This window comes from Drosophila novamexicana, unplaced genomic scaffold, assembly GCF_003285875.2.
Source record: "Drosophila novamexicana strain 15010-1031.04,08,12 unplaced genomic scaffold, DnovRS2.1 tig00004560-arrow-pilon, whole genome shotgun sequence".
Taxonomy (NCBI): domain Eukaryota; kingdom Metazoa; phylum Arthropoda; class Insecta; order Diptera; family Drosophilidae; genus Drosophila; species Drosophila novamexicana.
In genome coordinates, this window is record NW_020825054.1 from 757,220 (window position 1) to 774,244 (window position 17,025).

Below are 17,025 nucleotides of genomic sequence, written 5' to 3' on the forward strand. Positions count from 1 at the left end.
CTTTAAGAAGCATCGAGAGTTACACACATGTCCAGCAGTTTAGAATCAATTTACGACAGTTCAGAAACCAAATAAAAACAAAAATGCAAACAGTTAAATTTTAATAGAAAGTGAAAGCTAAGAAAGGAAACTTAAAAACTATAATTATAAGTATCAAATGTGTTAATCTGTTGCAAATTAGTATTCGTTTAATTGTGCTAAATATTTCACAATGAGGAAATGTCTATGACTCAACGTCTACTTTATTTTTGGTGATTTTTAAGAACGTTGACTTCGATATAAACATTCTTAATTCGAAATTTATATGCAGAACTAAACAAATCACTTTTTTATTGTTTTTTTTTTTTAATTCGTAAAACGAGATCATTTTTGAATATGTTAAAATATACGAGCTTCCATAGTTTTTTGAGAAAACATTCAAAATAATAAATAATGGGAGAAAAATTAAAAGCAATTTAGTAAAAGTGATTTAAGTAAATACATATACATTTTCTTAATCCATCACAAATTTTAGGAATTTCTCGAATTTTTTATATCAGAGTGTCTATTTCTATTGTCTTGCAAATTAGCCTTTCCAATCTGATTCAGATTCGCTGTTTACTAATATAATAATGCAACTGGTCTTTCAAGTCTATCATGTGATACACTATTGGGTTCAAAGTTTTATAAAGCCTCCAGCTTCAGGAACACAGCCTAAAAACCAGTAAGATAAACCGTAAATAGGAAGTTTATTCATAATTAAAAGCAAGTTTCATTCAAAATGTGATGCGTGCTGTGTTTTTACTTTCAAATTGATTTGTATCAATAATTGTGGGTTTACCTACGCTTGTTTATATTTTGCAATTAATAAATAATAGGGCAAAAACTCTTACAAAAATCTGTTAAGGGAACCATTAACTTACATTAACAAATATATAAATTGCAAAGCAGATTGTAAACACTAGTATCAAATTAGCAGGTAAGCAGGTAAGAGTAATTTATGCGCCTACAAAAATATTTACCTAGATTTATTTAGTTAACTGATTTGTATGATACTAGAACAAGGCTTATAAGATTCATTTTATCTTTTAATTTGGAACTGGGACTTTATTTTTGTCTCAAGTGATTCGAACTAGCAGAAAAATGAAAAGAATGCATAAATCTTTTGCCCTTTCCCATAAGATGTATACTTGTTTTCTTAATTTACTTTGTGGAATAAACACTGTAAGAGTATGAGGCATACTGCTGATTAACGAGTAGATACCCTGTACGACTGGCGTGACACAGTGCACTTGGGCTAAAGAATACACTTGTTAACTGCACAAGGTCTTATTGATTTGTATTGTAGTTTAAGGTGAAGTTTATTTTAGATGCGTGTGCACTCCGTAAGCCCAGTACTCACCCACTTTCGAAAATATTCAATATGCCTTTAAACAGCTTAACAAAACAATATGATCAATAATGTACAGGTTTCATCTCGCGTAATAAGCATGCATTATTTGCTTTAATACGTAAATCCTGTCAATAAACTTTGTAATAAGTCTCAACCGACACATGTCTTGGCACGCACGAGTTGAACGATCTGTTATATGTTTATAAAAATTAACAACAATAATAGTAAAAGAGGAAGAGCGACAAATGTTTAAGTCAAACATTTTAATGTCGCTGTCGTAAAAAGAAACCAAGTCTCACACTTATGCTACGACCTGAGAGATCCGCTAAATGGTTTGGAAAACAACGATATGAAATTATTGCTGAACCTGAACCTTAAATAAGTGTAAATACATGTGCTCATAGCTCATAGCCCATAGATGTGATGAAACGTCAATTCTCCAAACTCACACAGTTTATACGCAAATGTGTCTGAAAGCCCTGCTGAGCGAGGCGGGCCAGTGGCAAGTGTTAGTAGCAGGTCGTAGCGAAAGATCAACGACTTGGTTCACGATCTGTTTTTGTATGCATAATTACTTAGTTTGGCCGTTTAACAGCATTCTTGGCTTGAATTTGAGTATGAAACATGACACAGCCAAAATTCAAATGCGGCTTGATAGTATTTGAAAGGTGCTACAGCAACAAGGCGCCAGACAGGCTGGCAAAGTATTTATGCTCGGATTGAACCATTGATAAAAAAAATTATGCTCATAATATACCATGTTTAAACACATGATTAAGAATATGTTAATGAAATCGAGGTACACTATTGCACCTGTGTTTGCACTTATAAAATTAGTTATGGATACCATGACTAATGATTCAAATTCACACTCAAATTACCTAACATTTTGAAAATGACCAGATAATTGGCCAATTATATGTGGACAACTTACATAAGAAAGTCTTAAGTTAATAATCGTAAGGCGATGAAAACTAGAAACCCGAATAAAACATATTTAAAAGTCAAATATACGCGTGTATCTATAGATGTATAGACTTGTTAATATATATAATTATGCAACGCATAAATGAATTTCGTTAGCCAGGCTAATGAACCAACATTTCCCCTTGGCCGTAGACAGTGAAAGCCTATTGACCCACACCAATGCTAGGCTGTGAATTGTGAGCTGCTAAACTTAGGATTGGAACGCCAAAAAGAAATCGTCAGTCAGAATGAACAGCCGTCTAAAATAACTTAGGCTCAAGCAACGGAAGTGGCTAGGGTCCAGTTGGCAGCTAATTGAACATGACAGCCCAAGTGCTCGAGTATTTGCTTGCACTTACTTAGTTGTATCTGCAATTGTTGTTAACTGCATACTGTTGCTACTGTTGCAGCAGCAGCAACCGCTCAATCTCAACAAGTTTGCAGCTTAAATGGGCGCTTGTCATGACAGTGACCGAGCTGTGGAGCTATCGCCGACAGACGACCAGCCAACCAGCCGGCAGGCCGGCCGGCCGGCGCCGTCGTCCACGTCCAGCGCATGCGATTGCGCCGTCGTCCTCAGCACGCTCTGCGCTGTTAGCTTTATAAAACACTATATATAATGGTATTTAACACAGCGTCCGTTTAGAATTTTGCAATACTTTAGCTCAGAACTTGTAACGCGTCGGAGCTGTCGATCGTCGTGCTCAGAAAAATTCGCTGCTGTGAGATCTTTTTAGTGAGCTGTGCTGAATAAAAGTGGCTTTTAATTGACGCTTTGTCGCGAGTTTTGGAACTTGATTCGGTTCTTAATATACCTGAATTTTATTTCATTTTATTTATTGCTTTCAAAATGCACTTGTTGTGTTTGTTGCTGCTGTTGCCAGCTGGGAGTAAGTGTGCCAGTGATGTGTTTCTTTCAGGTGTAATCTGTAATCTGTGATATATTTGTATTGCTGTTGTTGCTCTTTTAGAAGTGGCCGCTGGTCAAAGGCAGTTTGCTTATGAGCGCGGCAAGTGCGAAATTTCAATAAGCACCGTTTTAGAGGGCTTGGTCCAAACGAGCCTGAAAAGGTTGACCAATTCGCCAAGGCCCAGATCCCAAGCCAGCCTTTTGCAATATGATCTCTATACGCCGTTTAATCCACAAGAGCGCCAGCTGCTGCGTCCGGGCGATGTGAATATGCTAAAGAATTCGTATTTCAACGGCAAGTGGCCAGTCAGGTGGGTTAAGTGAGAAATATAACGGATCCCTCATATGGATTTGACAAAATATGAATATTCACAGAGTCTCCATACACGGCTGGACGGGCAAGAGCAGCACTTGCTACAATGCTGCCATCAAGGATGCTTATTTGTCGCGTGGCAACTTCAATGTCATCATCGTGGACTGGAGCCGCCAGGCAATGGACATTAACTACTATCGTGTGTCCAAGCAACTGCAATCGATTGCAGCCAGTATTGCCAAATTTCTGCGCTTCCTGCACGACAACACGGGCGTGCCCTACGAGCACATCTATTTGGTGGGCCACAGTGCGGGCAGTCACGTAGCCGGCCTGACTGGCAAACAGCTGCAACCCGCACGCCTGGGCGCCATATTTGCGCTAGATCCAGCGGGTCTCACACAGCTTAGGCTGGGACCTGAGGAGCGACTGGCACCCACTGACGCCATTTATGTGGAGTCCATACACACAGATCTAAAGCTGCTGGGCAATCCGCAGGGCAATCAACTCAGTCAGGCCGCCATCTTTCCCAACTGGGGCCGCGGACAGCCGCAATGTCCAAATGCCACGGCCACCGAGTTTGACTTTGCCTGTGATCATTTTGCGGCCGTCTATTACTTTGCCGAGTCTGTGCGCCAGCCCAATATCTTTGGTGCGCTTCGCTGCAGCTCACTTCAGAGCATACTAACAGCCACATGTGGCTGCAACATCAACGGCAAATACACCAGTGCAGTGGCTTGTGCCGCCGATGCATATATGGGCGGTGAACCGGCTGTGCCCAAAGCGGGTGTCTATTACCTCAGCACATTGGAGCAGCCGCCATTCGGCATTGCCGATGGTCTAGTTCACATACGACCTCCAAAGCCGTCAACTATTCTGAACACAAGAACGTATCGAAGGCTTTTATAAGATGCACGCAAAAATAGAGGCGAATAACCAAAAAGTAATCTATGAACTTAGTGTACATCTACATATATAAAGGAGTTTGTCCCGACTGACTAACAGACTGATTGGTTATTAACGCTCAGCCGAAATGGTGTGGGCTGAAATTTTTACAGAAGCTTCCTTTTGGGCCGAAAGTGAGCATCAAGACCAGGTTTTAAAATTTCGAACTGCAATTTGGTCAAAGATTGTATGAAAATCATTCAACTGGAATGCTGTCATATGAATATTTGTGCCTTGCTATCGAAATGTTACATCCTGCTTAACTTAGGTGTCTATCCTGGGAGTCACAAACGGGTTCCTGTTAGCAAAATTTTATTTTCCTGTCTTTTATGATAAATAAAGTAAATGTATTTTTAAAAAATACGCTAGTTGTTCTTACTTTATAGAAGCCCTACTTTTTAAATGAGATTGCGTTTTATGCGTGGCTCTACTGAGCTCTTGTTAAAGCATTTTTACAACCAAGTGCATTGAACCGTTTTGGAAAGTAGATACAAAAACGTGTATGGTATGAGTATTTTACACATTTACATGAGTCTATAGTCCTAATCCTGATCATTTTGTTATAACATCTACGATTGTAATTCGATCAGCTTCATTATATGGAAAACTGTATATCTTTTACATTTTTATCTACATTAGACAAGAATTAATTAAAACGTTTATGGTATGGTATTTAGCACATTTGCAAAATTCAATGGTACCAGTAAATTCTATTATGATTTCCTTGTTTCCAGTTCGATGTTAATTATCTTAAAACGCTTTACGGTGCTTATTATGATAATGTGGCATACATTTATTTATTTCTATTTATTATATATATATTATATCCAATACTTCTTTTACATTTTAGTTTGAAGCCATGCAATGAAAACTCAGTGCAGAATTTTAAAAATCAAAATGCGTCAGTATCAAATGCAACACGAGCTAGGCCTAGAGCTATTTAACCTTCTTTAAATGTAGTTTTGCTTATAATACATAAAAACTGGTTAGCCATTGCTTCGGTAAAACAAATAATTATTGCGATTCCAAAACATTGCAGTTTGGAGCTATACACACAATTGCAACGAATAAAATACTATATACACACATCGTTTTAATGCATTTGAAGTTTTCATTCGGTTCATTTAAAAGTGCGGCTCAGACTGGTTTTAATTCGATTAAAAAACTGTCGGGCCATAAACTGCACGTATGTAATTAAATTTGCACTTTATCACAAGAACCAATTACTTATTTTATTATTTTACTTATATTGGTTGAAGACTAGCGACACAAACATTAAAACAAACAAAATAGTTTTAATCTGTGTGTCGAGTAATAAATACCCTTACATTAATTGTACCTAGGGGCACTACTTGAAATAGTATATTAATATTGATCATTGTTTGTTCGCAATGGTTTGGAAAATAAAGGTTTAATAGTTCGTTCTCATTGAGAAGAGGATTTTAAGAGGTTGTACTACACAAATATTAAATTAATCTTTTAGAAACATCATAGCGAAGGAGAAAGGAGTTTTCAAAACTTCGTGCAAGGCTGCAAAACTACATTTTTTTAATCAATTTTTTATCAGTTAGTTTCAAATTTCACCATATGCACCACAAAGATGTCGACAGAGAACCGATTACTTTAAGCTCCAATCCAATTTTTTTTATTGAATTTAAAAATGTATTAAAATATAGCACAGATCTACTATTTGTGTCACTCGAGTAACATAACCACCCAACATTTACATTTGCTTAAGAATAATGTATATTTTATTGGGAGCAACATTTTCGCCTGTCTAAGCCATTAAGAGCTGATAATTATCGGACCAATTATAATTCGATATAGGTTCTCGTATCAAGTTTATTAAATCGATAGCTCTGCCTTTTCTCCGAATATCGATTATCATCTCCCAAGGGCATCACATTTTTAACTGACTTTTCAATAACCTATATTTTATTTCATTTTCCCTTATTTTTATATGCACCACCTTTTTTTTCTTTTTGGATTTCCTAGTTTGAGTCTTATTTTTAAAACCAGTTTATTAGCCAATTCTAGAATTTCGGTATATAATGTAATTAGTATTCAACTCACCTGACTTGGTCCGATACGATAGCTGGCAACGTCCATTTCATTGACGGCGAGTATTTGCTCTACGCTAATATCTTTGTTACTCGCCAGATCGCCGGCTAACAGACCAAAGCGACGCACAAACTCCAGCAATGGTACAGATTCGGGAAAGCCCAAACGATGCAAGCGAGCTGCCTCCAAGACTTGTGAGCCACGTAGCTGAAAGGAGTAATGGAGTAAAACGTCAGCACACATTTTGAGAATTGATCGCTTCTCGTTGTCTCACCTGACTCCTTAACAGTGGCACATTGACCAATTCCTCCTCTGTAGCTGCTTGACCCAAAACTGAGCTGGGTGAGCCATTCGCGGTATACTTGGCATGCTTGCCCGCATTGTGCTGCAGCAGATAGCAGTGCACAAAGTGGGTACCTGTGCGACGTAACGTGTCGATGATGCCGTCCACGGTGAACTTCACCTGCAGCATAATTGAATTGCGTTTGACACCTGCCGTAGTGAAGGAGCGGCGTATGCTGGAAACGCGACGCAATGACTGTGTGCCTTCCAGACCCGCGAAGGAACCGCAAAAGACCATGGCACCGGAGCCACGCGTCAATGAGCCAATGTACAGACGATTGATCTCCTCCCGGCTGCTGTCCTGCAGCAGCGACACCGCATTTCGTATGCCAGGATGCTCGCGGCTGTGTCGAACCCAGCCATCGACGGCGTACAGCACCGGGTTGGTGCCCTGCAGATGATGCAACACAAACTGACGCTGTCCGGCGCATTTGCGCAACAACGTGTGATGCTCACGATCGCCATAATGAGAGAACAAACGCTCTAGGAATGTGTCATCATTCGAGTTGGGATAGATGGCCTCCTCGTCCAATAGCCTGCAAATTGAACATTAAGATTGATTAAAATGAGATAGATAGTAATACTAATAAAAGTTCCTACCAAAGCAAACCACGACGATCGTGCTCGCGCAGATCCCGTTGTGAGGAGCGGACCACATGATTCTGTGGTGCCTTGTCAATCAGCGATATTAGTGGACCAGGATGGCACTCGGAAGCATGATCCATTTCGATCTCCACCAGCTCTTGGGCATAGCGATCACGTGGCGCTACCAATGTTGTGTGGTGGAAAAGCATTTGCAGGCGTTCCTGCAAATAGTTGTGACGCAGATCGGCTAGCGTGGCGCCCAGCTGTTGGCCACAGCTGGCTGGATTCTGGAAGCCCGGCGTATCGATCAGCATAATCGAAGCAATAGTATGTGCTGATGTGCAGATCTGGCGATTAATGAGAGCCACCACAGCGGCCAGGGCCTCCGAGTAGAGGCCAATGACGAGCGCTTCTAGGCATTCCCAGGCCCATTCTTGACCGCCATCTGAGGTAGGCGACTTGGAGGGACTCAAACTGCCGCCCGTTGCATTGGGCTGCGTCAGACCAAAAGCAGCTGCCGATAAATCCTCCAGATTGACTCCCAACAGGCTAGCCGCTTTGCGCGCTGCTGTCGGATTGGCAAACTGAGTTCGTGCCGTTGAGCCGGTGCCCATTCTTGTAATGCCCGCAATACCCAGATGATAAATGGCTGCCAGTATGCTCCAAATTCCCCGCACGGCCTTTGCATCAATGTTAAGTGTCTCGAATGCCTGCACCGTACGCAAAAAGTCATTCGCCGCCCGATGGCGATCCTCCAGTCGCTGAGAGAGCGATATAAACGGATGACTGTCTTCAGATGAAATGTTCTCCAAGTGCAGTTCCTTCTGCAGCAGCCCTGCGGCGCCCGCCAACAGTCGCGTCATAATATGAAAGCTGTGCTCGTGCGACAGCCGGCGTCCCGCACGTTGACGCTCCGGCAAAAGAACCTGTAGCCATTTTGAGGCATGAGCAATGCAGTCTAGTTGAGATGTGAACACACTCGGCTCACCTGTAACGAAGCTGATGCTATTTGCCCGGTCTGATCGAAATCCAGGCTGAGCAGCTGCGTCATACGCGTAGCATTCGTATTGAGACATGTTTTCGTATTGCCAAAGGCCTCCAGAATTGTGCACAGGGCACTCACTTTTTCCGCATTGATAAAATTATTGTATGCACCTGTACAATGAGTGAAAGTAAATATTAGTTAGTAGAGTAAATAAAACGTGTCAGAGACGTTGTGAATAATCTATTTGAATGTAAATTATTATTAAAATAATGTTTATTCTTTTAGATACAGAAAATAAAAAATAGAAAATACTGTATATTCAAGATTAAGTCATTTATAAGTCATTATATTGCTACACGTAAAGGGGTATATAGCGATATATCCTTGTAATACCTTTAACTCTGTCAATAATGGAAACCTAAACAAGTAAGAGGTTCTAGTCGGGAGCTCCCGTATTCCCTAGACCCTGAACCCTCTTATTCCATCGCCAAAGTGCAGTTCGCGCAACGCGCTCGTTTGAAGTAATAAAGTTAAATTAAAAAAAAAAGTTCCCTTGGCAGGGAAGGTAGGGCTCGAACTTGCGACAGACCGCAACAATTGCTATGCCTTTACTTAACAGCCACACCAATAATTAAGTATTATCGAAAAGAAAACGTACTTAAATAGCATTAGAGAAAAAAGTCGCAATTACAATAATGTTAGAATGCGAAAGAATGCGAAACAGACGCGCATGAATTTGTGTGTGTGTACATCTATACACAAATTCTTGATGTTTTCGCTAGCTGTGCCATCCAATTGCGCAGTTACATATAACTTTGGTTTTCTCTTAACCGATATTAATGAAATTTTCTAACAGTATATCTTAGTGTACCATAGAATATTTGTGTATTCTCAAAAAGTCAATTGCATTAAAATTGATGCTTAGATTGGTTGGCAATATAAGTTTGGTTATTTACTTGATTTATAGCTCTGCGGTGGTAGCGGGGAGGCGGCTATAGGTATAAAATGAAAGATACTTGATATATATATAATATTCTAGAAGCAACATATCATGTTTGGTGACTCTAGCTCTTATTATTTACCCAATTTGCTCCAAAAACATGATGTCGATATCGATTTTTATCGATTGCTTGCACACGGAGTAAGTTATCCATTATCGGAAACAAACTCGATCTGCGCAGGCACTAGGAGGACCTACATCCAAAATCAGGTCTCTAGCTCTTATAGGTTCTGAGATCCTTGCGTTCATACATACCGACAAACGGACGGACAGACAGACGGACATGGCCGGATCGACTCGGCTATTGGTGCTGATCAAGAAAATATATACTTTATGGGGTCGGAAATGCTTCATTCTGCCTGTTACATACATTTGGATTTTGCATAAATACAATATACCCCTTTTACCCATTTTCAATGGGTTCGGGGTATAAAAATATTAGTCTTTAAAAATCTTAATTTGCTTAAGAGCTCTAAAGAGTAGGGAATAATCAAATAAATGAAATACAAATGTAGCCCAATAGACAACTCATGATCGATTTGATTGGTCTTGGTTTCGACTTAGCCATATATGGTATAACCTACGTCATAATATTTTTAAATTATGCCATTTTACAATGATAGAACAATGCGAAATGGCTTGACAAATTGCAGCTGCGTTTTAACACAAAATGCAAATGAGTTAATCGAACGCCAGATTGAATTTTGGTGTGGCACAAACGAGGCCAACCCACAGCAGCAATATCTGCTGTGACAACAACAACAACAACAATGTCTAGACATACCAGCAGCCAACGCCAAGTAGTTGAGCGCATGCTTAAAGCTTGTGGTCTTGCCAGAACCAGAACGGCCCATGAATATTAGACTTTGATCGCGTCGCGTTTCAACCAAACTCCTGTAGGCGGTCTGGGCTAGCGAGTAGACGTGGGGTGGCATGTCCTCCGTTTTGCAGCCGCGAAACATGGATACAACCTACAAGCAAGCAGACATGATAAATAAGCCGAAACAAATCAAATCAAACCAGTACAGGCCAATAAACCAGACCAGTCTCAGTCTTACCTTCTCGGAATAGAGCGACAGTGGTGCCATTGGATTGACCACAAGCAGCGTGGGCCCCGCCTTGGTGTGTATGAGATTGCTGGCATAACGCTGCCGGAGGCAGTGCAGCACCGACGCCTCGTTTAAATACTTCAGCTCACAGATGTCCTCGGCCAGATCCAATGCGGCGTCGTTCTGCTTCTCGATGTCATCCTCATCAACGGTCAATTGTTCGCCATTGTGCAGCAGTCGCACGTTCAGCTTATGCTCCTCGTGCGGCATGCCACTATTGGGCGGCAGACGCAGCGCAGCGGTGAAGCCACCACGATGCACCAACCACACACGTTCCGGCTGTGAGGCATCATCGGTTATATCCACATCACTGGCGCTCTTGCCAATGCCGCCCGTACCATTCTCGTGCCGGCTCTGCAAAATATGAATATTCGATAAAAATCAAACAAAATTGGGGTCAACATTTTGGTTTAGCGGCGCAACTTCAAGTGATATTTTGTGTACTTCTTTCCTTCTGTTTTTTTTGTTTGTGTGCACACATTTTCACGCATTTATTCCATTTATTATGGTACTTCAGCTCAGTTCACCTCCACGCGTCGTCAGTTTTTCGTGGATTTTGGTTTTATTTTTGTGCATTTCTAAATTTGACGATATTTCTAAATCCTAATTAGCTGCCCAGACGCGACTACCAGCCCATAGAGAGTGAGGCCCATTGCCAGTGGCAGCCTCTTTCCCCATGCCCTTGCCCATTCCCAATCCGAGTCCCATTCCCATGCAAATGCTAGTGGGCTAGACAAGCTCTGTGGATAATATTGCGGCGAGGCAGCTGCCTTGGTGTGGATGTGGCTGTGGACGTGGACGTGGATGAGCGGCTGCGTTATGCAACTCGCCAACGTCGCCATCAGCGTTCGTCGGCGCTGCCAACACGTTCAGTTCACATTTGGAGCTATAAATGGCATTTACTCGTTGCTGCCGACGCAGTTTACATTTTGTGTGCTCCTATCTATGCATCTGCTGCATCTCCTCAGCACACACCACGCCCCTCTCTTACCGCCCTCAGTCGGAAATACAACTCTTTGCATTAACTTATAGATGTCTGTAGTTGTTGTTGCATTCGTACTTTGTGGCGTAATTATGAAAATTTTGTGCAAGGTTCAATAGCCCGTAATTAGATCCATTTTATTATTTATGCGCAGTTAATGGATCGGCAATTTGTGCAGCCTCTAGCAGAAGTATATACCGATTTATAAGTTGTTTACAGGAAACAAATGTCGAGATTCATTCATATCCAGAACTAAAACTGTTTGGCTGAATTATGTAGGCATGTGGGACAATCAACAAATGTTGAAATTATAATAGTGTGGAAAACAACGAAAATTGTAGATTTTTACTCGGTTTTTTATGACCCGTTAGGAGGGCATAAAAATATATTTGTTTTAAGTATTCATACTCATACACACATACATACATGAATACTTACATACATACAAGCACGCAAATTAACATTTTTAAATGAGCAACACAAATTGTTAAGTCATATGTAATGTTAAAGAGTTAACACCTGTGAGCTTTACTTGCCTTCTTGAGAATCACTCAGAAGGGCAACACTTACAAATATTTATTTGAAATTGCAGCGGAGCGTGAAATAAACTTGCTTTCTGTTTCATATGAGATAACATACATACATATTTACATATAAATACTTAAAAAAGTTGATTGATCTTTTTTTTTTTTTGTTTGAGCAATATTGATTTTGAGCGAATCTCTAACTATGAAACCTTGAACCCACAATTGTTCAGACGTCTCTAACAGTTATATATACAAAGCTTTAAGCACTTAATATGGTATGTGTCCATAATTCACAATAGATTAAACCATGCTCAGCTCGACTGAAGGACAACTTTAAACACTATTTCACTCTGATATATTAAACCTGAGTATGATTTAAGATCTTTTCACAACTCCATCCAATAATAATTTTATTTACAACAAATCACAAGCACCGCACATATTTGTATACACATTCATTCACATGTATAGTTTTATAAACAAAATGAACTGACAAGCGTCTGTCCACTGTCAATCAATAGCTGCAGTCATCGATCGCTGAGGCAGTTGTGGTTCAATGAACCCGCCACCGTTTAAGTTGATGAAATATACAAATTAGACAAGGAATGTGCAGACAGGCCCAACTAATTAACATGTATAGGGCATCGCCAGATATGAGACAAAGAGCATAGAGCGCGAAAAAAAGAACAGAGGCAGAACAGAGGGCAGGCCGCCAATTAAGTTCATGCTAAGGTTTACCGAAACGAAACGCAACTCATTGTTAAGATTTCATATCTAAAACTATCGCTTATTTTGCGGCATGCAACTGTCCAAGTTGGAGCCCAACAGAGAGACAACAACAAAGCGGGCAGCGTAAATGAACACTTCCGCTCGGCAGGGCAGCGCGGCCATCGTCGGCGTAGTGAGCCATAAAACCATAAATGCAGCGACAAGACGACCATATCGTAAATTATGAGCTGGGCATTTGCCCACGCACCGTCCCGGCCCCAGTCCCAGTCCCATTCCCATTCCCTGTTCCCAACCCAAACGCAGTTCGTTTGTCCAACAGTCTGAGCATAATAAAATAACTAACAACTAAATCGTACATTGGGTCACGGTTCGACGATCTATCGATCCGTTCATCGATCGAGTCATAAGAGGCAAGAAAGTTTTTCCTACACTAAACGACATAGATGAGAAATAGGATTTTAATTTTGGTCAACTCTTAATCGAGTGAAACCCATTACAATATTTTACTTTAACTACAACTGAAAACACTTCAAATTTTAATAACGAGCTATGACGCTATATTAATTTTTAAGGTTTGCTAGAAATCCAGCCACGCCTCAAGCGTGAGCCACACACCTAAAGTTGACAAATGCGCCACCTTCGCGAATATATTTAGACACCTTATATGTAAGTAAACCAAAAGAATTTAGGCCAGACAGTTAGGCTAGGTTTTTTCTACCGAAAATTTCAAGATAATACAATAATTAGGTTAAAATAATATGAAATGCGGTCAAAGGGAGAGTGCAAAAGTACATATGAGTGAGAACAATTAAGTTCTTATTTTAAAGACAAAAATTTACAGCTATTATCATCTCATATATCATTTAAGAAGTCTGGAAAACTGTGTATTATGAAAACTTCAATTAATAATCACAAATGATTATCTCTTTACTATAAATAATTAACGGATCACTAGAGAATATTTTACACAAAAATTGTTCGTATTCTGAAAAAAATAGTTGAGAGAAATATGCGAAATACGATCCCAAAAACTTAATTTTTCAATACATTTTTTTTGTAGTACGTAAATCATTGAAGAAATAACATTAATGTTATAAGCCTTTGTAGAAACTTATATTAGCTTTCATTAAGATGACCATAATTGTCCACAGAAACTATATAGTATCTGAGTTTCAAAAACACGATTGTAGCCACAACCAATAGTTATTGCATTAAAATAAAAACAGAAATACAAACAGAATTCGGTTCTTCAAATACTTGCAGACGATTTCATTATAGACATCTATAGATCTAATTTTTGGGGCCTAATTGCTATTGAAACATTTTGTTAGTCTCCCAAGTCTCTTTATGTCAGCCGATTTGCAAGAAAACATTGCGTGTCAACATTTGGTTTCTGTTTTTGTGTAGTCGAGTGTAATCATATTATGCGCACCTTTTGCCTGACGCTTGCATCATAGTTTTTGTAGTTGCAAGCCAGCGAGTTGGCCCAGATGGCCGGCCATTGCTGGGCAGCGTTTTGGGCATCGCGACGGCGTCGATAAGAACTGCGTAGATTGGGTACGGGCGAAGGTGGCGCTGCTGCTGCCACATATTTGGATGCAGCTATTGCGGAGCTGTTCCAGGGCGGACGTATCGAGGTTGTCGTTGCTGCTGCGGTAGTTGTTGTTGCTGCTGCTGCTGCTGCTGCAGCAGTTGCTGTTGCTGCTGCTGTTGTGCTGATCTTGCCACTCTGGCGAAAGCTGCGCGAACGTATGGAGTTGCGCTCGAGGCTGGCAGCAGCTATTGGAGTTGCCTCCTTGGCTCCCTGCCTGCTGGCCGCCAGACGCGGTGGCTTGGGTGGCGGTGGCGGCGGCTCAGTTGCCGACGCGGGCGTGGGCGTGACAGCCGCTGTTGTTGTTGATGGCCAGCTGCTGGAGTTCTCCGAGCCGCTTTCACTGATCGTTTCCGAGCTAATGCTGTTCTTGCGCTGCGCCTTCGGTGTGGTCTTTGATTTAATGGGCGTGGCCGCGTTTTTTTGCGACTTGCTGGTGCCGCAGGCGTGAGCCTTGCCCGTGCAGCCTCGATGAAAGGATGGATTTAGACCGGAGCCCGGCGCCGCGGGCACGGCAGGCACAATGCCGCCGCGCAGCGTTTGCTCAAAGCTCTTGGGCTTGAGAAACATGATAAAAAAAAAAATAGAAAAACGCGCGAGTCTGTTTGCTTGACTGTTGGTCCGTGTGTGTATGTGTGCTTGTTATGTGATCGCCTAGTACTTAGATCTAAGCCAAATGCAAACAATTGTCATGGCCAGCTGCCAGCAGTGCTTGGAGCATGACCAGACCCACAAAGATCAGGCCAGAGACGCACAATGTGAAACGGGAAGTAAGTGCGAAACTGGAGCGCGCCCAAAACCTTGGAAACGTTAGTCGCAACACAGACTCAACAATCTTATTGTGGCTCTATCTCTGTGTGTGTGTGTGGCTCTGTCAGTTCGGGCACTTAGCGCTTTGACATTAGAGACAATTGAAATAGCTGAAAATGGCCAATCATCGTTCGATCAGCGATTGATTGATTGATTGAAATGCAAGACTCGAGTCACGAACGCGAATCCAACGCGAGTTATGAATTAACTATTAAAGCCAGCTTGAATGACAAGAATTTTTGAAGTTGCTGTTGTTTTTGTTGTCTTTGTAGTTGTTGCTCTTGCTTTGCTGCTGCTGTAATCCCGTATAGAAATTTCACAGTGGGTGTCTCGCGCTTCGATTTCCGTACCGAACTTGGGCAGAGTTTGCAGCGTACTGACAGCACTGCTCCAACGACAGCCACGACGAAGCGAGAAACAACAACAAAAAAGGAAAACAAAAAACCTAAAGCAAGCAGACAGCGCTGCATAGTTGACGTCGACCGCGACTGCGGCTATTTGTGTAGGCAGCCGCCGCAGTCTAAAGTGGGTGTAGAAAAATGCACACAGCTGCAGCTGCTGCCGTCGACGTTGCTGCTGCTGCTGTTGAATCTGCTGCTGCTGCTGCTGGCGTCGACGTCGTCGTCAATGTTCGCTGCTTGTCTGCGGCTGTTCGTGTTGCCGCTGGCACATGGCGGTCTGGGGTATCGGCAGCGTGTTGGGGAGCCATGCAGCATGTTGTTAATGATGTTTACTAAAATGCAGTTCGAGTTTTTTCCACAGTGTTGCCAAATCGCTTTATTTTCGTCTGCTGAATGAAGTGAATAAGGCGCTCAAATATGTCGACGCCTTTATGACATAGCCCGACAACAAGAGCAGCAACTACATCAACAACAACAAAGTTCCAATTGGAAACGGGCTGCGTCTAGTGTTGGAAAGGGTTGGGCCTGGAATTTCAGCCGACTGATCGTTCAGGTGCTGACAACTTTACAGCACATTTGCGACAGAGATAAACAGAGTGAAAAATGTCAAACACGTTTCTAACCGCGGCTAAAGTCAACAAGTTAATAGGGATTTCAATTGCAAGTGCTCGACGGTGAGTTACCCTGTACATTAGGCCTCGATCGAAATTTGCTAAAAAACATGTTATCTAGGAGTTGGCTTTCAATTTGAAGCATATAGCTTGAGATTTGGCAATGAAAAATAATTATTATTATGACCTGCTATTTGTTTTTTTTTTAACAAATTATGTGTGAATTGTAGCCGTAATTCTTGAGATTATATAAACTGTATTTAAATCAAAAACTGATTTATCTGCGACATATTTTGTAGGCTTTTCTTTAGACTCGCTGGCAACTGTTCCAAAATATAGAGAGCTTGGTCATATTTTTATTAAATAATACTGGGTTCCCGAGGACTAAATCCCGATTTGAAAATATTGTTAAAGTAAGAAGCAAAATAAACCTTGCTACTTGCGAGTTTTGTCAGCTTATGCAACAAAACTTGGACATCAAAATTGTGACAAAAATTCAAATCGGAAATAAAAATAATCATAAATATATGAAAATCTTAAGCAAGATTTGGTGAGGTAGGATTTGGTGACACTTAACATTGTAAAATAACAATAACAAAGGTAAATTTTAACAATATTGAAGTTACAAACTTTCCTAACCAGCCTCAATAATTATTGCTTAGGTGAGATTAGTTAACGAAGTTAACATTTGAATATAATTTTGCTTCTTCTTGCTTGGTATTTATGTTAAAAGTATGCCTCCACCATATTACAAATAAAAATCCATTTGCCTAAATTGTTAAGCACTGA

At 41.0% G+C, this 17,025-nt stretch overlaps 2 protein-coding genes across 9 annotated transcripts in view; one reads left to right on the forward strand and one right to left on the reverse strand.

The window, feature by feature from the left end:
* Positions 1-17,025, reverse strand: part of LOC115770750 (unconventional myosin-XVIIIa) — a 38,551-nt gene that overhangs the window by 17,746 nt on the left and 3,780 nt on the right. For 6 of the 8 annotated variants that reach the window (XR_004018894.1, XM_030716155.1, XM_030716156.1 and 3 more), the window contains exons 5-10: positions 10,535-10,939; positions 10,261-10,447; positions 8,480-8,646; positions 7,507-8,417; positions 6,839-7,442; positions 6,577-6,771 (exon numbers count right to left, since the gene is read on the reverse strand). Coding sequence is in view for 7 of the 8 variants with exons in the window: in XM_030716155.1 (XP_030572015.1) it covers positions 6,577-6,771; positions 6,839-7,442; positions 7,507-8,417; positions 8,480-8,646; positions 10,261-10,447; positions 10,535-10,939 (2,469 nt within the window). In the remaining variant the exon portion in view is untranslated. Of the gene's footprint in view, positions 1-6,576; positions 6,772-6,838; positions 7,443-7,506; positions 8,418-8,479; positions 8,647-10,260; positions 10,448-10,534; positions 10,940-14,255; positions 15,539-17,025 lie in introns of those variants that run through there. The other 2 variants (XM_030716157.1, XM_030716158.1) reach the window with 2 other exon arrangements.
* Positions 2,753-4,505, forward strand: LOC115770753 (lipase member H). Its single transcript, XM_030716165.1, has 3 exons — positions 2,753-3,228; positions 3,310-3,559; positions 3,624-4,505. The coding sequence occupies exons 1-3, from the start codon at positions 3,189-3,191 to the stop codon at positions 4,465-4,467; spliced, it is 1,134 nt and encodes a 377-aa protein (XP_030572025.1). The 5' UTR covers positions 2,753-3,188; the 3' UTR covers positions 4,468-4,505.

Excerpts from the sequence above, each read along its gene's own strand:
- LOC115770753 (XM_030716165.1), top strand. The coding sequence starts at position 3,189 with ATGCACTTGTTGTGTTTGTTGCTGCTGTTGCCAGCTGGGA. Across the intron at positions 3,229-3,309 it reads GCTGCTGTTGCCAGCTGGGA|AAGTGGCCGCTGGTCAAAGG; the intron begins GTAAGTGTGCCA and ends TTGCTCTTTTAG. Across the intron at positions 3,560-3,623 it reads AACGGCAAGTGGCCAGTCAG|AGTCTCCATACACGGCTGGA; the intron begins GTGGGTTAAGTG and ends GAATATTCACAG.